The sequence below is a fragment of the Corvus cornix genome, chromosome 27 (genome assembly GCF_000738735.6).
Source record: "Corvus cornix cornix isolate S_Up_H32 chromosome 27, ASM73873v5, whole genome shotgun sequence".
In the NCBI taxonomy this organism is placed as follows: domain Eukaryota; kingdom Metazoa; phylum Chordata; class Aves; order Passeriformes; family Corvidae; genus Corvus; species Corvus cornix.
The window spans coordinates 2,305,397-2,329,549 of NC_046355.1; the positions used below are offsets into that span (position 1 = coordinate 2,305,397).

Genomic DNA, 24,153 nt, shown 5'->3' on the forward strand with positions numbered 1-24,153 from the left:
CAAACCCACAGAATGCCAGATCGGACTGGTCTCTCAAGCAGAAAGCTAAATTATACATATTGCTGTGTCTGAACTGAATTCCTCGGACAGAACGGAAGGAAGAGGGGTCTGGAATAAGGCAGAATCATTGATATTCGGAGAGGGCTCTGTGACTCCCACAGACAGCTCGTGTGTGCCGGCTGCTGGGAGAGGGAGGGGATTCCACAGAGCTACCACGACTCCAGCTGACCCGATTAGTTTGGGAAGGACAGGAATCCTCCCCAAAAGGTACCACTGCCTGCCCCTGGGCGCAGGGTGTTACACAACAGGAGGCCTCACGAACTTCTCTTCCCATCGCTGTCACAGAAACTCGCAGAGTTACCGAATCCAGTCATTTCTATTTCGTTTTTTCCGGATTTTTTGCAGGAGTTTGAGGTGTCTCCTCCCTCCTGGTGCACAAGGTGTGTGGGGAGCCCTGAGCCCTCTCTGCCCCACAGCTGGCATTCCTGCTCCCAACACACACACACACACACATTTTTCCTGTAAGTCATTTTCCATAGAGGAAAGAGCCTGTAGGACACAGGAGCTTATGGGATGACACTTCCAGTTTGCGAGCAGCACATTAATTTAGTGAAGGACAGAGTCAGGAGCACCATTAACAGAGGTTTCCCAAATCTTTTCCTGCTCATGATTTGCACCCATGAGCTGCCCAGAGAGTGGAGACTCCACTTCTGCACGTTCAAGGCACTTTGGAAACGCAGCATAGAAAAGTTTTATAAAAAGTTTTACTTGGAAAACAAGGAAGAACAATGACATAACTGCAGACAACAATAATAAAATTAACAAAATGCTAATGGCTACCCATTGCTTTGTCCTTGTTGATATAAAAAGTGTAACATCAGATCCAGTGTACAAATACAAAAAAAATTGTGCATAATAAATGTACTATAATACTGTACATACAGCATAAACCGTTCAATGAGAATGAATTAAATATACCTATTTGTCTCCTGACTTGGAAGACAAAAGAATAAAGTTCTATAGTCCTAGAGTCAGTGTATAAACCCTTGCCAGGGGCTGAATCACGAGCCAATGGTATCCCTGAAAATAAGCAGAGTCAAATATTCCCTTAATGGAAGCCATTATTCATGGGACTGCTGGTTATGATAAACTAGGAGAAAAAACCACAACATATCAACCGAGACAACGTTAAATCCAGACCGAGTTCTTCCCATCTCCTGACTTGCTACTGGCACTGCTTTTGTTCGAGCCCGCTTTGGATTTCTTCCCTCTGGAACTGCTGGGGTTGTTTTGGTTGTTGTACGCCTGGATGGCGAGGTCCAGGCGGTCCTGAGCCACTTTGATTTCCCTCTGCAGGATCTCCAGGTCGGCGGGAATGTTCCCTTCGTTGCTGCCATACTGCTGTTCCTGAGCTATGTTGGCTTTGTTCTGCTTGTAGGCCATCTTGGCGTTGGACAGCTCCGTGCACTGCATCTGCTCCGGCTTCAGCGCGATGTTGTAGCCCGGGGGAGCCGACGGGGTGTTCCAGGTAAAGGGGTAGTTAAAGGTCCCAGAGTCAACCAGCTCCTTCTTCTTGGCATTCAACGTGTCCCGGATGGTGCCAAACCCCAAGTGGAGCATCTCCCAGACATTCAGGAGCAGACACATGCAGCTCACCCCGTACATTATCAGCAGGAAAATGGTCTTTTCGGTTGGCCTGGAAATGAAACAATCGACGTTGTGCGGGCAGGGCTTCCTGCTGCACACGAACACGGGGCTCACCTGGAAGCCGTACAGGAAATACTGCCCCACCAGGAAGCCAACCTCAAACAAGGCCCTGGCCAGGAGCTGCAGGACATAAATCCTCATGAGCCCATCCTCCCGGATCTGCCGCCGGCCGTCGTGCTTGGCTTTGGCAGGGCTCTGCTTCTCTTTACTCTCCCGGACACTCTCCACCTCTATCTCCGGGTACATCATCGGGTCCTCCTCGTGGTCACCCTCAGCTTCCTCCAAGCCCCGGTGCTGCTTCCAGCGGATGGGCAAGCTCCTCCTCCTGGCTCTCCTGCTGGCTTCGCTGTGCTCCACCATCCGGGCGATTTTATGGATGGCGTAGCCTAAATACAGCACCGATGGAGTGGCCACGAGAATGATCTGGAACACCCAGAACCTGACGTGCGAGAGAGGGGCGAAGGAGTCGTAGCAGACATTCTCGCAGCCAGGCTGCTCCGTGTTGCACACAAACTTGCTTTGTTCGTCATAATAAATGGATTCTCCTCCCACAGCAATTAGGACAATCCGAAACACAATCAACACTGTCAGCCAGATTTTGCCAACAAAGGTTGAGTGGTTCTGGATCTCCTCTAACAGGCGGGTCAGAAAACTCCAACTCATGGTGGTCAAATGAGTTTATCTAAAAAACAAACAGAACCCCCAAACATTTATGAGTTTATCAGCTTGAGCCTAAACAGTGCAAACTCAACCAAGAGAGCCCAAAAACTCCAGACTTTTACACCCAACACCCATCCATATTTGTGACCATCACCTGCTATCGGGATCCAGCTGCCAGAATTTGCTTGAAGATCCTACGTCTCCTCCGCAGGCTTTTGAGGAATCTGCTGTAAGAAAAAGCAGCAGTTCAGTGTCATTTCATTAAAAAATGTGCTCCCAAACCTACTCCCCAGCCCAAGAGAGAGAGAGACACGGCTGCTCTGGATGTCACAGGTTGATAAAAACATTTAGAGCGGAGGCTGAAGACTCCAAAATGCAGTGGATGGGAAGACAAGTGCCCATGAGATTTTTGGGTGCTGTCGGCCATGTTCCACCACTGACAAGGGGATTTATTTTAATTTGTTACAGCTGGGGCTGGTGATCATGGTCTAAGCCACAACCCACAGAGACACTTGCCTCCAAGGCCAGTACCAGCTGTCCTCATTCAGGAGGGGGTGGCCCAGCCCACCTGTGATGCAAAGGCAGGACAACCTGGTGGCCTGAGCAGTGTCACCCTGCAGGGCCAGCCTAGGGACAGGGCTGGGCCAAGGAACTTCTACCTATGCTCGAACTATCCTGTGGATGGATTTGGGTTCAGTCCCTCTGGGAGGCTGAAAAGCTTCCTGCCAGGTTCAGAAAAGATTTCAGTGCGGATTTTGTAGTGAAAACCTGATTAGAAAGAGTTACCCTAAAACTTCTATAAGAGCTACTCCACGGAAGCGAGTGGTGGGTGGGTGAGGGGAGAGGGGACAGCGCTGGCAGGAGCCGAGCAAGCGCCGGAACTGCCGGGCCTGGCCGTGCTCCCGAGCGGGCCTGGCACAGTGTCCTCGTTGCCAGAGGCAACTCTGCCAAATTCCAATGGCTGCAGATTCCAGGTTGCCCAGAGCAGCTGTGGCTGCCCCTGGATCCCTGGAAGTGTCCAAGGCCAGGTAGAACAGGGCTTGAAGCAACCTGGGATAGTGGAAGGTGTTCCCTGCCCATGGCAGGGGGTGGGAATGGATGGGCTGCAAGGTCCCTTCCACCCCAAACCATTCCATGACTCCAGGATAAATTTGCAATCCCAACAGTAAAAATCCCACCCTTGGAAACTCCCGTCTGACAACACTTTGAACAAAACCCAGCAACACTGCAGGGCCTCCTGGAGCCCCAACGAGTGAAACTCATAAAACACAGGAAGAACTGTTGGACACTGTTAGACCAACAGGGGATGAAGCTTCTTTCAGACCTTTGATGATGTCAGATATCAGTTTGTTAAAGATTATTAAAAGACATTATTACATCAGAACAACATTTGGTGACAGATCCTGAAGCCAGAACTGGACAAATCTCCAGCACTCTGATCTTAAAAGGGATTTATTCTTAACCTGAAGAAATTCCAGACGACTGGAAGAAAACTAGTACTTAGAACTATTCAACTTCTTCCACATAACTACAGAGTTGTTTACAGGTAAAATAATGAAATGTGAGGAGATGCAAGCAATGCAGAATTAAAGGATATCAATGTAATCTCCCTCTGGTGGAATTCAGCGTTTCACTGAAAAGCCAAGAGCAGGGACATGGTGTGGATGGGCTGTGCAGGACATTTGATTTACCACTTCATGACAGTGGGAGAAAAAAAATAGCACAGGGGAGTACTAAAGAAGCCATATTATGTGGATCAGAAGTAACACAAGTCTTGACAAATGATTCCCACATTAGATCCAAGATCAGTTCCATAATTACAGCAGTTCTGAAAATCCCTGGCAGCCAGGCTGGATCTTCCCAAGATCAGCTGGGGAGTGGCTGCTGACAAAAGGGGCACATGGGACTCGAGTTTGCAGGCTGAGAACTGGAGATGAGAGCTACCAGTGGTACAGGAAAACACGGATTGCTGGGGAGGCTGAGGCCCCTGGAACAGCCCCACTGCCTGAACCACACTCAGTGCAGCTCAGGAGCAGCAGAGCAGGGTTCTGTAACAGAGGGAGAGGTTGCTGTGGGGGTCAGTTAACAGGGAAGGGAGGGAGGCTCCTGAAGGATCAGGGTCTTGAGGAGAGCTGCTGATACAGTGCAGGTGATGGATGTGACCCCTGGCTGTGTCACCTGCAATCAGGAGCCAGGAGGGTGATCTTACCTCCTTGTTAGCGAGACAGCCCTGGGCACCTGCGGCTGCATCCTTCAGCAGTTGCTCCAACATCAGAGAGTGGATACAGGAGGCTCAAAACCAGCTGAGGGACGGGGAAGATGCCTAAAGTGAGTGATTTAGAGAGACGGATTGGTTTAGCTGGGAAACATAGGAGGAAAATGAAAGTGAATCCCAACAGCAGCGAGGCAGGATCATGATGTGTCATCAAACTTACCGATTAGGACAAAAACCCCCAGCCTTCACTCAGGTGGGCAGGCCAGCTGCCACCTGCACTCAGCCCTGAAAAGGGACATGTTTAAATCACATGTGTTACATAGATAGCAGCTATTAGAGGTGCATGCAATCCTCCCAAGGCTTCCATCCAAGCTCCTCTTCAACACAACCCTGCTGCCATCGTTCCATAGAGCACTGGCTGAAATAACACGTGTTTAACAGGCAAAGAGAGCACAGGTTCCAGTCCCAGTGCAGCCCCTGCCTGCAGCAGGGGCTCTGCGCCCCCATTTTGGAAAGGCACCCAAGTGCAGCTCTGCCACCAAGTTCTGGCAGTGGGATGAGACAGCGCCTCAGACAGCCCCACACACAGCATTTCCCACTCGGATTCGGAGTCCAGATGAGGGGTACAGTGAGTCTGGGGGTCCTGCATGTGCCTGGGAAGTCTCCAATGGGCAGCAAAGGCAGGTGAACCCCACATGTGGAACAGGAGGTTAACAGAGGGGAGGAGTCCCGATACCCCCTCCCACCACACTGCTCTGCCCATCTCATCACCCTGGGCACCGACAGGACAGGCATGTTCCCACTGACATGTCGTGATTCATCACTAAAAAAGAGACAAAACCCAAAGGAGTTTAAGAAGGGGTTAATTCTTATTCCCTGAAAATGTCAGGGCCACACTTTTCACTGAAAGTAAACTACTAAGTAAATTTGAAATTAATTAAACACTGTTGCCAATGTAAATTTGGAGTAACAGCAGGAACCAGCCTTTAAATTTTCATATACTGTCACATTCCTCAGCAGTTAAGGACAGGGAAGTTTGAAATGAGTGCAGGTTTCAGTAAGAGAATCTTTACTTTTAGACAAGCTGCTACCTCCCATCTAAGAAATTTTTTCGAGGTACATGCCAGCTTTTCACAGTGCATTTTCTACCTGCAGACAGGTAGCAACAACAACACAGGAATCATTCCTGTGATTCCCAACCTGAATTCCACCAGTTATATCAATGCACAGAGTGCCAGACCCACCTACAGACGTGTGCTGGGGTTCCCACAGCCCTGGGATACAGGAGGATTTATCCAGCCTGTGGTTAACAACCAGGACCTGCCAATTAGTGGGTCCTGGCTGTGGAGCTCTGAAGCTGCCCAAGAGCTGATTCTCTTCGCCAAGAAAGTGTCACTTTGTCCCTTTAGTCCTAGTCCCGAGCAGAGCTGCTGGGACAAACACGGGAGGACCCACAAGCAGGCAAAGAACTTCCTGCTCTTTAAGGAAATGTTTTGGTTCAAGCAAAATGACCAGTCATTAAATCTTAAAAAAGGCTCAGCCCATCCAAATTAAACACAGTACAAACCCAAGAACTTCCAAGCGGAATTCCTTCCGTTCTGTGGGATCAGCCAAGGTTAGAGGGGCACATTCTGCCTCTCCACCAAGTGCTGCAGCACCCAGACACGACACAGTAACCTTCACCCAGCGTACACCCGCGGCGCCCGCATCCCTTGTTTCTGGCAACATTTAACTCAATAATTTTCCAATGTTTGAAAGAAAAGTCTATGGACTCTGACACGCATCTGAGAAAGGCAGAATGTCAGCAATTTCAGCTAATTTAAGTCATGCCAGAAAGTGCATTTGAGAGAGACTTTCATTCCCTGTATTTGTCATAAGTTCATTTCAGCACTTCCAGCGGAGGAGGCTCCTTGGAGCGGGCAGGATCCATGATGAAATATCAGGAGCCTTATCTCTGACAGTGTGCTGGCTCCCGAATTAAAGCTTTGCAGGTGCTGACATCCAGAGAGAATGAAGAAGAATTTGGAGCAGGTACATGGGAAAACAGGAATCAGCTTCATGTGAAGAATTTCTGGAGTTAACACAGCTGTTGTTCACATACAGCCAGGGAATGGCCTCTCAGGTGTGCCCCCTCCTCTACCCAGACCATGGGGGGCTTGGCTATGAATTTAAACATTTAAACATTTAAACATTTAAACATTCACCTCCTTTCAGCTTTCTCCTCTAACAGCAACGACCTCCCGCCACTCAGGGAGGGAAGAACTGCCCTGTGGAGCAGCAGTTGCTGTAAAATCCTCAAAATCCTGCCCTTGGATGGGGGACAGCTGAGGTGTGGCAGGGACAGCAGTGGGGCAGGAGAAAGGAAGAAGCTGGAACGCTCCAGCAGGGTCCCCATTCCCCTGAGATGGAGGGCACCTGCAGGGCAGGACAGCGAGCACCAGGTGGGTGTTAAGGCAGCCTCATTCCGGGCTGTGGAATCCCAAACACCTTTGGAATCATCTCCTGGCCTTGTCTCGGCACAGACTGGGCCCAGCCCAGTACAAACTGGATCCCCTTGGCTCCAGCCCAGTACAAACTGGCAGCTACAGTCCAAAGCACCTGAGCATGGGGATGCAGGGAGTGCTGGTTTGGGTCAGCATTAGGCAGCCTGTGAGGATCACAGAGCCAGACTGGATGATCCACATGGATCTCAGCCAATCCAAGCCCTTCTGTGATGTTTCTATGGCACCAGAACTCGTTTCATGTCATTCCATCAATGACAGAAGTGGGGCTGGGCACAGCTGGGCACATCCCTGTCCAAGGATGGCACCAAGCTGAGGGGCACAGCTGATACCCTGGAGGGAAGGGATGCCATTCCCAGGGATCCTGACAGCCTGGAGGAGTGGGCCCGTGGCAACCTCATGAACTTCAACAAGGCCAGCTGGAAGATCCTGGAGCTGGGCTGGAGCAACCCCAAACAGCAGCACAGACTGGGGGTGGGTGGAGGGAGAGCAACCCTGCAGGGAAGGACTTGGGGATCCTGCAGGACGAAGAACAAGACATGACCCAGCAACAGCCCAGAAATCCATCTATTCCCTGGGCTGCATCCAAAGCAGCGTGGGCAGCAGGCAAGGGGGAATTCTCTGGAGCCCCCAGCATGGGACAGACATGGACCTGTTGGAGGGAGCCCACAGAGATGCTCCAAGGGCTGGAGCACCTCTGCTATGGAGACAGGCTGGGAGAATGGGGTTGTTCAGCCTGGAGAAGAAAAGGCCCTGGGGGAGACCATCCTGTGACCTTTCAGGGTAAATGGAGCCTGTAAGAAAAATGGGGACATTTTACCAAGGCCTGTAGTGGCAAGACAAGGGACAACGCTTTTAAACTACGAACGGGCAGGGAGAGATGGGACATTAGAGATATTTTACCATGAGGGTGGGGAGGCCCTGGCACAGGTGGCCCAGAGAAGCTGTGGCTGCCCCTGGATCCCTGGAAGTGTCCAAGGCCAGGCTGGATGGGGCTTGGTCTAGTGGAACGTGTCCCTGCCCTTTGATGGCAGGGAGTGGAGGGTCCCTAAATTTCCACAGTTCACCAGCACCTCCTCAGACAAGGCTTCTCTGCAGACTTCGTAGCCTCGAGGCACTTGTTAAGGAGGACGAATGTATCTACAGAACACTTTTTTCCTCCCTAAATTATGTCTTCCCAGGTCATGCTAATGAAATTTGATTAATTTATTAATGATTTATTTGTTTTGGTTTGGTTTGTTTTTAAGCAGTTTAAAAAGACGTGCTGAGCAGGAAAAAAAGAAGAGCTGCATGGCAATTCTGTTGTTAATCAAAAGAGGTTTCATGCTGCATGAAAGTGAAATTGGGCCCACAGGCTAATTAAAATAGGATTTGAATTAGGATGAATGAATAATTAGCATTATTCATTCAAATCTCATTTACATTGAAAAGTAAGAAATTACATGACTTACAAGTACTTTTGAGGAAGCAGAGGGGTTTCTTTTTTTTTTTTTTTTTTTAACCTGGAAAACGAGTAAGACTTTACTGCTCAAGAAAGGAGAGAGCTGTGGCCAGACCCAGCACTGGAATGGTGCCAACACATCCCAAATCCTGGTGAGAATTGTGCTGCATTCCCTGAGCAGCAATTCCAGTGTCCATTCTCCTGAGTGACACAAGCATGTGGGGATATCCCTGGGATAAGACAACTCAGAGCCACCACCCTTCCATTCTTTGTGAAGGAAGTGGGTTCAATCACCACCAACTTTATTCCCATTTTCAGCAATGAAGATGAAAATGAATAAGAAAAGTGCACTGAATTTTATTTTTAATCTTACAGAATACTTGGGAAGGAAAAGGCTGGGACTTTCTGGAGAGCACACAGCGCTCTTTCAAACGAATATTCTGTCATCTGGCAGGGCTCACGTGGCAACAGCAGAGAATGGTTTGGAAAAAGCCACAATGTCAACGTCAATTTGGAAACCATTTCTGAATGGTGCCTTCCAATCCCAGGCATGGTAACAAGGCACTGCTGATTCCCAGACCAATCCCCCGAGTCTAAAAAACCCCACATTGAATTATGAGACCACAGATCCTATGTGGGATATAAATAGTACAGAAAAATATGGGTAAGAGGTAGGGATATAATAAGATTCTTGCGCTGTCAAAAAAATAAAGATGTCAAGTACGTATCTTTTTGAAAATCAACATATACCCACCCGAGCATTCAGCTTACAGATAAACTGGAATTTGCAGCTAAGACACGAACCTCCGGTCGCCTCGGCGTGCCCTCTAGGTACTGCTAACATGGGAAGCCAAGTGACAATTTTAGCAACACTCCCCCGCAGTGACAAAATTCAAATGAAATCACGACGTGTTTCGTGCTGGCCCAAACCAGCTTTTACTGCACCTACAGCACCCGTGCTGCTCCAGAGGAAGCAGCATGTCCAGGGCAGGCACCCACAACGCGCAGACCCCGGCGTGGAAGAGCAGGGTCCGTTGGAGCAGCACGAGGACAGGACGAGCTGAGCCCGACTCGAGTTCATCTGAGAGCAGGAGCCTGCAGTGACAACAGGCTCCCTGGAAAATGGAGGCTGGGCTGTACAGTCTCTGTCACCTCATGAGACTTTCGGAGGCCCGTTGCGGGGTCTGTGTCAGGCTGAATCCCTTCACACACGCTCAGCAATCAGCATCCCTTCCGAAGGACGGGAATGAGGTGTTCCAGGTCAGAGACTGGGAGAGCGAGCTCCCAGTTTGGCACTTCTCGTAGCCTGACACCAGCCTGAGGATGCTCCTCACACCTGTCCTGCAGACGCCAGGTATCAGGAGGCAGAAGGAGCCCCAGGTGATGCCAGCACTGTGGTGATGAGAAATGTGATCAAGGAGGAAACAAAGTGCTCAGAGACTCGTGCGCTGCTTCAGCCTGCACTGAAACCCTGGCTCCCCGGCGCTGCCTCGGTCACAGCAACACCAAACCCTGGGGCACCAGCACAGCGCTGGGACTGGAGCTTGGGGCAGGAACAAATCCCCCCCTTCACAACCTGCTGGCAGAAGAGGAATAATCCAGCAAGGAAGAGCTGCTGGAGCTCAGAACCAACCCAGTGTTTACTCCATCAGAGCTCTCTCTCTCCTCTCTCCTCCAGCCTCACACATCTCACAGCTCTTCTCCACCACAGTTTAACCCCACTGAGCCCGGATGGTTTGAGCAGCTCCCGCAGGAACTGGGCTCCTGCAGCACTGGCAGGTCCAGCACGACCCCCCAGGCCTTGCCTGCTCTTGGCCCTGGTGCTGCTGCACCTGTTCCTCCCTGCAGAGGAGCCAGCACAGCACAGGAAAGCTTTCCCAGTGTAATTCAGTTGGATGTTGAAAACAAGGAATTACAGGGTTGGTAAAGGACAATTTTATCTTTTTTTAAAGAATTTGAATCTGAAGCTCAAGCCATACTAGAGAAAACACCCAACACTGCTGTTCTAAGATTAAGACCAAGTGTTTAACCAAATCCTGAGCTCTTGGATTGCCATCCCAGGCTGTCTGCAAACAGGGGGACTGACACCCTTAAAATGCAAAGATCTGGAGGGCATCCTTGAGAAAGACTGTCCCTACCAGCTGAAGTGACCATCAGACTGGGTGAGTGTGGCCTCAGTGGATTCAGGTGCACAGAACACCCCTGAGTGTGAGCTGTCAATTCCCATTCTCCCACACCACGGGGGATCCTGCAGGCTTTTCCAAGAGGTGATCACACACAGGCAGCACTCATCTCCCAAACACCAGAGATTCCTAAACATCATCTGATGAGGCACCACGCGTTCCTCAGCTCAGGGCTACTAAACCCTGGCTCAGACACACAATGTCTGACAAAATCTGAGACCAAACACCCAAACAACACCCGACTGGTCCGAGGCTGTGACAGCTCCTTTCAGAGTGACAGAGCCACCCCTTTACTTCAGTCACTTCTGAAGGTGTTTAACCCCTAAGTTCCCTTGTACCAAATGCATCGCTCTCAGAAATGTGCAGTGTTCTGATAACTGGTAGTTTAAACCACTGTATTTTACATCTCAAAGCAGGGTCAACCACAGCAGGTTGGAAGGCCCATGCCCAGCCAGGTTTTAAATACTTCTGAGGATGGAGACACCACAAGCTCTCTGGGCAGCCTGATCCTATTAAACACCTCCAGGGATGGAGACCCCACAAGCATTGAATAGTCAGATTGGGCAGTCTGATCCTACACCTGACCACGCTCACAGTAAAAAAAGCTTTTCTTATGTTTAAGTGGAATTTTCCCTGTTTCAATTTTCCATCACCATTCCCTGGGCACCATGGAGAAGAGTCTGGGACAACAGCAACAGCAGCAAAGCAATTTTTCCTGTAAGAATGAACATAATAGAGAGGGGCCAAGTTGCAGGGACTTGAGCCACACAAGGAAGTGAAACTGTGACCTGAGATCCTTCCCCCTGCCAGTGCAGGACAACTGCTACACAGTGCTACTAGTACTGGCATGATGTAACACAATACATTATTAAAATATTAAAAATATTGTACTGCTGCCTACTGCACCTGTGCTCCCAGCAGCTATTTTAACAAATATGGCAAAGGGAAGGTAAAGATGGGAAAATTGCGGGGGGGAGAATGACAAAAGGCAGGTCCTGAGTGACCAACAGCAGTTCAAGTGAGAGTATGATGGATGGGGGCTGGGGTTCCTGCACACACCTGCCAATGAATCCCAGGGATTCAGCCCCTTTTGGGACACACTTGCCAGTATGGAAACAGCAGAGGGAAAGAAAGGGCAGGAGTGTCCTGCTGCAAACTCAGCCTGGGAACAGCAGAGGGAAAGAAACAAAGGGAAGGAGAGTGTCCTGCTGCAAACTCTGGGCTGCACCCGGGGACACGCAGGGGTGAGCAGAGCCCGGACAATGCAAACCCACCTGTGACACCCAGGGAGCGGCAGCACCTGGGCCCACCTGAGACCTCAGCCCACGACCCCGAGCACTGCAGCCAGGCAAGAAGGAACAATCCTGTTTCCCCAGGATTTGGACCCACAAGGGTCCAAAGGGAAGAACACACAGAACACACAGAACCTCTGCGTGCTGCATCCCCAGGAAGCACTGAGGGACAGGCGCTGCTGGGGAGCAGCAGCCTCTGGGCAGGCTGGAGCATCCATGTGCTTACCTGGATCCCTCCAGCTCTCTGGCAGCGAGGTCTGGGGAAGGCCATCCTCACTCCCATACTGTTCCAGTCAGGCATCAGAGAGATTTCCCTGCCTTGATGTGATTAGTGATTCAAATAACCACAACACCCCTTTAACTACACCCCATTCCACTGCAGCCAACAGCTCCACAGCGTTTCCCCACCGGGCTCCTCCTCTGCGCTCAGAGGGATGAGTGTCAAAAGAAAATGACACACTGGAGGCAGCTGACCCAAATATCACTCTCACGGCCATTTCGGGAAAGGAGAGAGAAGCCAAAAGAGCGCAATTCTGTCGGCTCCTGTACATCAAAATCAAAGGCTCTCACTTGGCTGAGCGGGAGGCAATCAGATGGGGATGAACACCTAATGCTCCCACCACCATCTTATGACAGTCAAGAGAAACTACGGCAGTGTTTGCTTCATAGATAAGCCTCAAAAACTACTGTGAACAGCTTGTAAATGAAACAGATACCACGCACCCCGACACAGTCTGCCACAACGTCCCCAGTCACCCATCCTGCAACATGGCAGCTGCTTCTCCGTGACCCACATTCAAAAAAAAGACTTTTATTCCCCAGCTCTGTCATCTGGTCTAGTAGGAGCCACCGCCTCAGCCTACAACTGCACCAAATCCACGTCACGTTTTCTACAACAGCCGCTCTGCAGAGAGGGAAGGATGTTCAGAGGCAGAGGAGGAGGACATTGCAAACCAAAGCCTCACCACTGCAAACCCCACCGTGCTGGCGCTTTCGGGCCACCCAGCTCTGCTAAACTGGGCCTGGACTGTTCCCGTGCTGGGACACGGAGGAGCAGAGAGCCTTGCAGACCCCTGAGACTTCACCCAACTCTGCATCTCCCCAGGTGGAGAGCACCAAGCTGAGCAGGACCAGCTGTGCCAGATGGCACAACAATCCATGAGGATGGTGTTGGGATGGACAGCACCTTGCCAGAGAACAGGTCCACAACAAGCCAGCACTTCGCTCACTCTACTGCTGCTTCAACTTCTCCCAAGTGCTACTAAACCACAGAAACAGTTGAAGAGTTTTGTTTCAATAAAGTTGGTTTTACACACAGTTTATTCTGAGACAAGGAGCAGAGTAAGGCAGCAGATTGCCATACTGGCATTAAAATGTTACTCCAGCTTGAGTTCAACAGGAGTCTTAACAGCTTTATTTTGCCAAAGATAAAATTTAGAATATAAATATGCACATAGATTCACTAAGTGACTTATTTGTTGAAAAAAAATTCCTGTAATGAACTAGGAAACATAAAACTGTCCTTTTCTGAAAGACTTGAATACTTTGAGACCCCCTTGGGAAGAGACCTGAAGCACTGATGAACTCCCTATGCTCCATCACTCCAGCTGGGAAGCACACACACTAACTGGGGCTTTTCCCCCTGAGAACAGCTGGAAATAACTCCAATTTTATGAAAGGAGGCCAGAAGCTCTTTTCCCAGTGACAGGCACACTGCACCAAGCATACAGTGGCAGGCGGGTCAGTTTTTCCACCTGACTGCTTTTCCTGGCCAAGGATTTTATCAGATTTATTATCAACACAGAGTGGGACAATTAGCAGCAAATTGAAGGCAGATCAGCCTCCCCATCATTCCTGCTTAAACCAGGCATGAGACTTGACAGGGGAGCACCAAGGGGCCCAGGAGATGGGATGTGCTGTGTTGTGGGGATGCTGGAGGCAGGAAAACCCACTGAGACACTGCAGCCACAACTGGGGTCAGGGCAACAGTGCCAAGCTTCCCCTGGATTCTTATTTCCAAGCTTCCACGATTTTAGGAGGGTGGTGACATCTTGTTAGTCACTGAGTGAACTTCATGCTTGTTCCGTAGATGTTCTCTTCAAGCTCCAACCAGGAGCCCGCAGATCACCTCTACTTGGCATGACCCGGGAATGCACAAGGGCTGGGCCACTTCCCAACACAGAGCTGAGCAGGTCTGCTCGCAAAAACCTTCCTAATGCAAAGGGTAATTGAGCATCTGCTGTACCACACCTCCTTCACTCTGACAAAGGGGAATTAGCTGCAGATAAGATCACTCCTGATAAGGAACCACTGGTTGTTTGGTGCATTGTCTCATTAAGGCAATCACACCTACTCTGCCAAACACAGTCAGACTGGTTTGGGTTGGAAGGGACTTTAAAGCCCATCTTGTTCCACCCCTGCCATGGGCAGGGACACCTTCCACTATCCCAGGGTGCTCCAAGCCCTGTCCAGCCTGGCCTTGGACATTTCCAGGGATCCAGGGATAGCCACAGCTTCTCTGGGCCACCTGTGCCAGGGCCTCCCCACCCTCATGGTAAAATATTTCATTTTAATGCCCCATCTAACCCTGCCTTCTCTCAGTTTAAAAGCGTTGTCCCTTGTCCTGTCACTACAGGCCCTTGGTAAAAAGTCCCCATTTTTCTTCTAAGCCCCTTTATAAGGGGCTGAAGGGCCATAGTAAGGTCTCCTCAGAGCCTTCTCTTCTCCAGCTGAACATGCCCAACTCTCCCAGCCCATCTCCAGTGCAGAGCTGTTCCAGCCCTCAGAGCATTCCCACTTCAGATTCCCACCTGCACCTTGACAGAGTCTCCCTGCAGAAAGCCACCACCAGGAACAGGCTCAGCTCTAATGATACTAAAAGAGATGCCAAACCCATCCAGGGAAAATGATGGGACTCCTTTACACACAACTCACAGCACCAGGAACAGCTCCAGGCTCTTGCCAGCCCCTTCCCCTGGTTCCCACTGCAGGGGCTAGGGGGGAGGTTACAGAGCAAAGAGCCAAACTGAGGAATCATAGCAGGGAGGGCTGCATGGATTCACTGAGGGGTTAACGGAGTGTGGAGATGGACCCTGACCTGGGTACAGCCATTCCTAAAATTGCCTTGGGACAGGGAAGCAAGTGTCGTGTCAGCTCTGCAGGACAGGAAAATCCTGGCAAAGTGCAGTTCTCCAAACCCAACGTTCACACAGGACTAATGACACAGAGAAGAATTAGAGGGCATTGATTATCTGAGTAAATACAATAAACCACAGGAAAAGTCAGCGTGGCTTCTGCAAAGGCACTTCCAGCCCCGCAGAGGGCTCCAGATCTCCTGGGTTTTAACCTCTGCGAGTCTCTCTCATCTAAGGCTTCCTGAAGGGACCACAAAGGCCACCGGAAAAGGGACTGTCCCTGTATGGAGAGACAACTGGGTGGGAGACAAGGGAGTAAGAGTAAACAGCCATTTCCTGCAAGGGAGGGAGGCCAGAGCAGGGGTCACAGGGAGAGGCTGGGACCTGTGCCAGACCAGGACACTGTGGATGTGGCCCAGGACCCTGATGGAAATATTCGAGGGGAGGTGGAGAGGCAACCGTGAAGAGCAGCACAGGGACCATACGAGTCTATGCAACCTGGAAATAAAATGGCAGATGGAATTCCACATGGATAAAGTGATGCATACATTGAATAAAAAAAATAAATCTCAATTTCACCTAAAAATAGATACGCCCTGAGATGGCCTCAGCATGCAGGAGGTCTTGGGGCTGTCAGGCTGCTCTGTGAACGCTCTGGCACTGCTCAGCACAGCCCCAAAACAGCGTTTCACCAGTGTCAGAGGAGAAGCACACCCAGCACAAGCTGCCGTGTCACCATGTGCCTGTGACACACATCCATGGCACTGTGGCTCTGGTCACTCCGCCATGTCCCCCTGAGAGCCCATGGCTCACCCATGGTGTGTGGCTCTGGTCACTCTGGCCAGCTCCTATCCCAGGAACAGAGGAGAACAGAAGGAGCTTGGAGAAGAGGTGTGGACTGGCTGGTGGGGGAAGGACAGTGAAAAACAGCAAGAAGGCTGAGGGGGAAACAGGCAGGGAGCTGTGAGACCTGGAGTAGCCTGGAGAAGGAAAACCCCTCAAAAACTGAAAACCAGAGCCGTGCCTCAGGCAAGGGTAAGTCTGTAGGCACAAAGCAGTCGCATGCTGAGAGTCCAGAGCTTCTCCCATGCCCTGCTGCAGCCCCCACGTGGGACAGGTCAGAAACAGGGCTCTGGAGCGGGCAAGATTCCATCTGATCCATGTGGCTGCTCCAAAGGAGCCAGAAGGGAGTGGCTCCGAGGTGTTGGGGAAAAAGCCCCTCCATGAACCAGTTGGAAGAGAGGCACCAGCAGACGCCAAAGGGAACAGAACTGCTCTGTGGGGCTGTTAATCACTGCTCAGTTCCAGCCCCCTGGAATTCTGTACGTGCCAGACGATCCCGGGCAATCGGAACACCTGAAGGGCAGCAATGATTTATTTCTGTCCACGGCTCTCCAGCACAGCCCTCCAGGGAACGGGATTCTGCAGACACCCGGATCGATACGGTTTGGTCACAGATTGCAAAGAGAGCAAGAGCAGGCGAGGAATACAAACCAAGCTGGGGACAGCACTGAGGAGGAGGCTCCAAGTCAGCTCCAGAAGGAGCAAAGACTTCACACGAACCAAGGAATAAAGATAATTTCCATATGGCTCTGTGGAAGATCACCGTGTGCTTCCTCCCAAACACTTCAATTTTATTTTGCTTTTTAATATCTCAGGAATCACAGTTTCCACTATGAAAATTCTTCTCATTTCAAAATAGTTTAATTACATATCTGAGCACCAGCTGAGTAACTCCTGCGAATGAATCTGCTGCAAGGAAATTTCGGTCATTTCTCAACTGCTTCAATGTTTACCACGAGAATCAGGAGATTTTTACATTTCTATGAGGACATGCAGGGAAAGCACACCTGCAAGGTACATTAGGAACTTTAACTATTTCAATTTTATGCCATTTAAAAATGTACTGACACCAAGGCCAGCCCCACGTGCACAGCCTACACCCACCCCCTTGCCTGCCTACAGACGCATCTCTAACCTCAGCACTAGGCAGCGCTGGGCGTCGTCACTGTCCCTGAATCCACACCAGAGCCAGGCTTCCAGGAGTTAACAAGGAGTCAAAACTCCCCCTCAAGGGAACATGGGCACACACAAGACATACAATCACCCTTCCAGGCTCTTGACTATTTTAAGCATGAGAGAGATACAGAACTTCACAGGCGATGGCCTGTTCCGAGTCCGGCAGGGCTGCACCACTCACGCCGGGATGTCACCGCGGGCAGGAGTTCCATCCCCTGCTGCCACCAGCACCATCCCTCATCCTGTAGGAGCTGCATTCCCAAGGCACACCACAGCCAGACCCATGTTTAGACCCAGAAGGCATTTTTCTACATTCCTTCATCAGAAAAGCAAAGCGGAAAGAAGCATCCCCAAGACGTGGCACTTTTTGGGAAGACTTTGGGGGTGTTTAGAAGAGAGGGAATGCTGTGCACAGCCACCTACAAGCAAACACTGCACCCCAGGACAGCAGATTAACGCCTGAGTGGGACACCAGAGCGGGGACTCAATGGAAAATAATCAAATGCAGCTGTCAGCCTCCTCTAGCGCCACCGACTGCGACATTCGGACTGGAAAGGACAGGAGGCACAATCTGCTGGTCATCCATATGGATGCCTCCCTCTCTCCTTCACCAGTATCCCCATGGAGGTCAGGCACGCACACTCAGACTCGTTTTCTGACAAATTTGTAACTAAAAAGCTGGAACTAATAACTGCAAGAGCCCAAAGCTGGTTTCATGGACTTGTTTAGGCAAAAAAGCTGGCTGACTCCACCGATTTCCATCTAGGCAAGGCAATAGGGAGAAATCCTTCATTCCCATGTAAAAATGTAAATCCCAGCTCAGTGAGTCATTTAAGCACATGCCTAATGCAAAGCTTGAAACAAACCCCGCTAATAATCCGGGCTGCTCGCTTATTTACAGCTAGGCATGGCTTAAGTACCTGGATGATCTGGAAATACCCCCAAGCCCCCGGAACAGAGCCTAAACCAGGCTGGTCTGGGAATTAATCACAGTGGTATGAGCAGAACTGCTAATATGAACCGGGGGAGGACTCTGTGTGTGTGTGTGCGCTCAAGCATCTGTTCAAGTTTAGGCATATAAAACATTTTTCAGCCCAATGACTCCAGAGGGAAATGCCTCATACATCAGCTCATCTGACTCAATTTTTCCATCACATTTCCTTTAATACAGTTTTGTCCATAAATACACTATTTGTTTTTTCCAAATATAGATTTTTATTTATAGCCAGAAAACCTTGTAACTTGTGTTATTGCTTAAAGCCCTGGGTTCTGCTTTGAAACGGAATCACCTTCTTCCTTGAAACAGAATCATTGAGGAATTATTGGCCAGTACTGAGGTATGAAACCAAGTTCTCTATGTTTGCAGAAGGAAAAGGGATTTCTTTTTGCTCCAGTATTTGCCATTCTCAGTATTTCACCAGAAATCACCAGTAAGATCATAACTGCCCAGCCACACATAGTGTAAGTAAATTATCCCACACCACATCCAGGGACTTACACCTTAAATCTTCATTTTACACCAAAACAAAGTCAAGTTCTTAAAAATCCCCAGCAGATCTTCCAGACAGTCCTGAATTTGGGGAGAACTGTGCGTCACTACCCGAGCAGTGATAACAACACATATTTATGGTATGAGGAGGTCAGAAAAGGAAATGTTAACATTGCCCTTTCCCCTCCAAGGAGCATTTTGGAGATAAATTCCTTTATGTAGCTTTTAACGGAAAGCAACGAGTCTCCCAAAACCAGAACCAAGAAAGGGCAGTGAACGGGAAATTTGGTGATTTTGACATTTTAAAAATATGGGCTTTTTCAGAAGCAGAATTTAGGTATTGAGCAACACTGAACACAGCAAGTGAAATGTGATTTAATACAATTTGACCATGATTAACCATAACTTGAGTCAACAAAAAAGCACAAGCCTGTCATTCCATGGCACAAGCTCGGGACAGTGGAATTGCACTCCTGCTGCTCACGGGAAGTGCCGAGACCAGCTGGAAACACTGACAATGCCAGGGGCTCCTGCAATAAAACCTTCACTCCTTTCCAAAGCAGGGCACACAGAGGTGGCCGTGCAGCCACCCGTGAGGGGCTGGCAGCGGGGTCCAGGGACCATCTGTAACTCAGGGAGTCTCCCTACCTGCTGGGCAGGAATGTGCTTCCCTGCACAGCTCAGCAGGGATAAAGTAGAGCCACCATAAAAATCAGGGAGTATTAATGGAACTTTTTTCACGGCAATCATTTGCTTCCTATTAAGCAGATTAAAAAGACATAAATCTGGAGCACAAGTCAACTCTGTGGAGTGGCAGCACAGAACACAAAAGGCTGGAAGCAGGGTGGGAGCAAAGGATCACCTTCCCCCTAATGAGGCAGCAGCGCCCATCCCCCGGGACTGACAACAAAGGGGTCCATTATCCACGAGGGTTTCACTCCAAGTGTTTAATGATCGCTACCCTTGCCCGAGTTCCTGCCGGGCTTCAGGGAATCCTGTCCGAGCAGGAAGGGTGAGGCATGAAAGAGGTACAAGGCAACGCTCCTTGTGATTCCCATGTTTAAAACAGGTGGTGAAAACCTGCCGTGGTGTAAGGAAAGAGCCACAAGATCAGCCCCCTTCACTGCTGATGGTGAAGCTGCAGCCCGATTTCTGAGAATCACAGAATATCCAGAGCTGGAAAAGACCCACAAGGATCATCCAAACCCAACTCCTGAATCCATCACTTCTTCCCTCAGCCAGCGGCTCCTTGCAGGGGCCAATGACCACAAATGACCAAAATTCACCCCAGTGAGCAGCGTCTGCCTGGGCTCACACACTCTGTGGTGTTCCAGCAGCTCTCCATGGAAAGCTCACCACTCCATAACGAGTCTTCGCTCGCCAGATTTGCAGCTGTGTCAAAAACGAGGCATCAGCAGCACTGCTGAGCCCTTGTGGCTCTGGATTCCCTGGCTCCAACTGTCCAGAGAAGCACCAAGGTACTGGATTTCCAGGGACTCAATCCATAATGCACCCAAGGAAGGCACCTCCAGGATTATCCAGCTCCTAACTGGGTGTTTCTAGGCTGCTCTGCTGGTCTTAAGTGGCTGGATCACACCTAGGTACAACCTCAGGCACTGGATCTCATCCTTTCCTTGGTAAAGTGGTGGATGAGGAAAGTTTGGGGATTTTTTTTGACTCACAGATGTTGCTGGCAGTCAGCAAATTACTAAACCAACAAATTTGTGTGTTAAAATTCATCACAAACTCTCCATCAGTGATTAGATTTCACAGCTTTTAAGAATTTTGTTCTTGTAAACTCTAGAACCATTCAAACCCAGAAAAGACTTTTTAAGATAAAGCTTCACCTAAGCAATATAATTTCCACACAATTACCTTTAGAACCACAGAATCATTTAGAAAAACTGTGCCTACAATTAGAACTCTTCAGGGCGCACCAACGTCTTTGCTAAATTCTTTAAAATTGGTCTAAACTTGCCCAGCACCCGGGTTTTAAGTTTCCCCCTACCGAGGGCTGGGACCCCTGGAATTCCTCACCTCCCACACATTCCCAACCCTCTTGGGGCTCCTCTCTGCTGTGTTCAAAGCAAGCGCTGTGCTCTCAGTCCTTGACCCAAATTTTCCAGTTATTTACTGGTATTTGCATCACTTGCACGTTATCTGGGATGAGTTGGGTGTTTGCTTTGAAATGAGGGGCAAAAACAGTCCCTAATGAAGGGCTAAGGATGGAACACACCTAGAAAACAGGTATTTCATGACAATTCCTTGTTTAGAACCCTGCATTTAGACCTCTGAGTTGCTTTTAAAAAACCCCAAATTGTAATATTGTTATATCAATTAAGAAAGTGTAAATGGAAATGTCTTCTATTAGCAGTAACTCAATAGTCCCCTCCATCAGTGATGGGACAAACTTACAACTCCAGTCTAAAAGCACTAAAGGCAGTCAGACCCTTTGCTAAGGGAACAGCCTGTCAGTAAAATGTTTTTAATAACTTTTCATCACTCCAACTGATCTAAAACTTGATAAACCCATTTCAAAAGGACAAGAGGTGCTGGGTGACAAACCCAAGGAGCAGCTGGTTGTGTTTTCAACACAGTTCAAAAAACAGAGATGCTCGTGTAGAACAAGTTTCATGTGATGTGAAACATCCAAAGGGACGTGGCACCCCGCTCCTGGTTCTGGTTTGCCCCATGCGCTGGCATTTCAATTCGGAAATGTCAGACGAGTTCCTGATTCTGGAGAAATACCCTGCAAAGGGCTCGTTCTCATCGAAGGAGCCAGAGAAAGGCTCGCAGGGCAGACCCCACTCTCAGCCCAGCCCCAGCCCCAGCCCCTCAGCTCTTACCTGGCCGCCTCCGCGCCCGCAGACATGGTCAGAGCCCCGGCCAGCCCCGGCTGCCACAGGGAGAGCCCAGCACTCCACTGCTGCACCTCGGTGTCACTGAGGACCAGCCCCTCGCCGGAGCTCTGGGCGCTGCCCAGTCGCGCATTCGCCAGACACCAAAATGTGTGACAGCTCAGCCCACCCCCGCCGAGCCCCCAGTGACCACAGAGCACCGTCCCTGCTGCTGCCCAGGGCTGTGGGAGCGCCGGAGTTAATGCGAGCGCTGCTGGAAATCCAGGACTTTCCCTCGGAGTCAAACAGTGCAGTGAGGCTCAAATTCCCTTTTAAAAATGCTTACCTATCCCACTTCCCAGCGCCGAGCTGACTTGTTCCCTCAGGAAAGCACAAGCATAACTTTGGAACAGACTTGGAAAGTACCAAAAATACAGAGAAGGGCACCTTGAATTTTCCTAAACACGAGTCTTGACAGAAAACAACTTTCTCCCTTAAATGACCTGAAGAACGGAGGGTTTGGTAACTGCACTGACAGCTGGTTCATTGAACATCACCGGGACACAGATTTCTAACAGGAAGGGACAGTTTGAGGTTTTTCTTAACCAATTACCCTTGACTTAGAGCAGACAGGAGACATGGAAATAATAACAACAATCAACGGTCTGTCAGATAGAAGGGTTTTGTTCTCCCTCTCATTTCCAAATACAAACCGAACACCCAATGAAAAAGCAGAACCTGGTGGTACCAACTGTTGCTCCAGAATCCATATGGTACATCCATGCCCTAATTAATCCCTGTGAACTATCTCCTATTTGTAATTAATTTGACAGTGGAACAAAATCAGCACTTCGCTGGGAAGCAAGGTCACACTGACCAGAAAGTGTCAGGACTAATTCCTACCAACAGAAATGAGAATTGGCTTTAAAAGGTCAGTAAAAATAGCTGCACAAATGTCATTCTTGTGAAATTTTATGACGCTGGGTGAAAGTCAGGCCCAACGGAGGCCAAAACTCTCATTATCTGATACAAAAGCAGGATTCTTCTCCTCGCGCTCTGCATTTGGGTCAAGCACAGAGAATCACGGAATGTCCTCAGCGAGAAGGGACACACAAAGTCATCAAGCCCAACTGACACCTGGGGTCAAGTCACCCCAGGACAGCCCTACACAGGACACCCCCAACAATCCCACCACGTGCCCGAGAGCTTTGTCCAAACACTCCTGGAGCTGGAGAAGTATTTCCTCGAGCAATGCCAAACCGCACGGCTTCGGCCCGTCAGCTTGAGGCAGGGCTGGCTCCAGCTGCCAGCAGCGTTATGAAGGTTTATCCGAGCAAGGAATTCTGAGCAGGAGCTGCTGCTTCCAGGGACTGTGCTGGAGCTGCAGCAGCTGACACTGGGGATCCGTGAGCCCCGTCCTGCCCGGAGCCGGGAGGAGGATGGGGGTGACACGGGAGGGGAGCTGGGCACAGGGTGACACAGGAGGGGAGGTGGGCACGGAGGTGACACGGGAGGGGAGCTGGGCACGGAGGTGACACGGGAGGGGAGGACGGGGGGTGACACGGGAGGGGAGCTGGGCACGGAGGTGACACGGGAGGGGAGCTGGGCACGGAGGTGACACAGGCGGCGTCTCCCGGTGCGCTCACTCCGTTCCCGCGCTCGGCAGCGCGGGGAGCGCTCAGTTCATCACCGAGGGGCTCGACACGTGCAGCCGCTGGCCGGCACCCGGCGCTCCGCTCGGGAAAGCCCTTCAGGCATCATTTCCCTCGGGTAAACACCCCGGAAAGGCCCGTCCAGGAGCGCGGAAGGCAGCGGGGAAGGGGGGAGGACGCGGGGACCCGGGGGGTGACACCGGCCCCTCGCGGCGGTACCGGCGGCGGAGAGCGCCCGGCTCATCCCGGCGCCTCCGGATCCCCCCGGAGCGCCCGGCTCGGCCCCTCCGGCCTCCCGCCCCCCTCAGCCCGCCGCCGCTCCGTCCCCTCGGGGCCCGCGGCTGCACTCGGGCTCCCGCCTCCCGGTGCCCCCGGAACGGCCGCTCGGTCCCCTCAGTCTCCCGCCGTCTCCCGTGGCTCCGGCCCCTTGGGTGGCGCCGCTCGGTGTCCTCAGGCCCCCGCCCGGCCCGGCCCGGCCCCGCCGCGCCCTCAGCCCCCACTCACCGGCTCCGGCCCGTGGCGGCGCCGGGGCCCCTCGGCCGCCGAGCCCGGGCGGGGGGGCGGGGCGCATGCGCGGAGCCCCTCAGCGCGCGCGGGCCGGGGCGGGCGGGGACCGAGGGAGCCGGGAGGGCGGGAGCGGGACAGGGACAGGGACAGGGACAGGGACAGGGACAGGGACAGGGACAGGGACAGGGTGGGGACACGGCAGGGGGACAGGGACAGGGACAGGGACACGGAGCGGGACATGGTGGGACAGGGACAGGGGGACAGGGACACGGAGCGGGACAGGGTGGGGACACGGCAGGGGATAGGGACACGGAGCGGGACAGGGACACGGAGCGGGACAGGGTGGGGACACGGCAGGGGATAGGGACACGGAGCGGGACAGGGACACGGAGCGGGACAGGGTGGGGACACGGCAGGGGATAGGGACAGGGACACGGGACTGGGGTCAGGGTGGGGACACGGCAGGGGATAGGGACAGGGACACGGGACTGGAGCCAGGATGGGGGGACAGGGACA

At 51.2% G+C, this 24,153-nt stretch overlaps 1 protein-coding gene across 6 annotated transcripts; it reads right to left on the reverse strand.

Annotated features, from left to right (window-relative positions):
- Window positions 1–744: 744 nt before the first annotated feature.
- On the reverse strand, window positions 745–23,688 carry GJC1 (gap junction protein gamma 1). 6 transcript variants are annotated; one of them, XM_039565793.1, is made up of 4 exons: window positions 23,635–23,688; window positions 4,577–4,690; window positions 2,522–2,594; window positions 745–2,389 (listed from the first exon to the last, which is right to left on the reverse strand). In XM_039565793.1, exon 4 carries the CDS (start codon window positions 2,368–2,370, stop codon window positions 1,189–1,191), a length of 1,182 nt encoding a protein of 393 aa, XP_039421727.1. In that variant the 5' UTR covers window positions 2,371–2,389; window positions 2,522–2,594; window positions 4,577–4,690; window positions 23,635–23,688; the 3' UTR covers window positions 745–1,188. The 6 variants fall into 6 exon arrangements, with proteins under 6 accessions (XP_039421727.1, XP_039421729.1, XP_039421728.1 ...); XM_039565795.1 differs by having other exon boundaries at window positions 4,577–4,670; window positions 23,635–23,658; XM_039565794.1 differs by lacking the exon at window positions 23,635–23,688 and adding an exon at window positions 21,488–23,401 and having other exon boundaries at window positions 4,577–4,670.
- Window positions 23,689–24,153: the final 465 nt, after the last annotated feature.

Excerpts from the sequence above, each read along its gene's own strand:
- GJC1 (XM_039565793.1), bottom strand. The coding sequence starts at position 2,370 with ATGAGTTGGAGTTTTCTGACCCGCCTGTTAGAGGAGATCCAGAACCAC.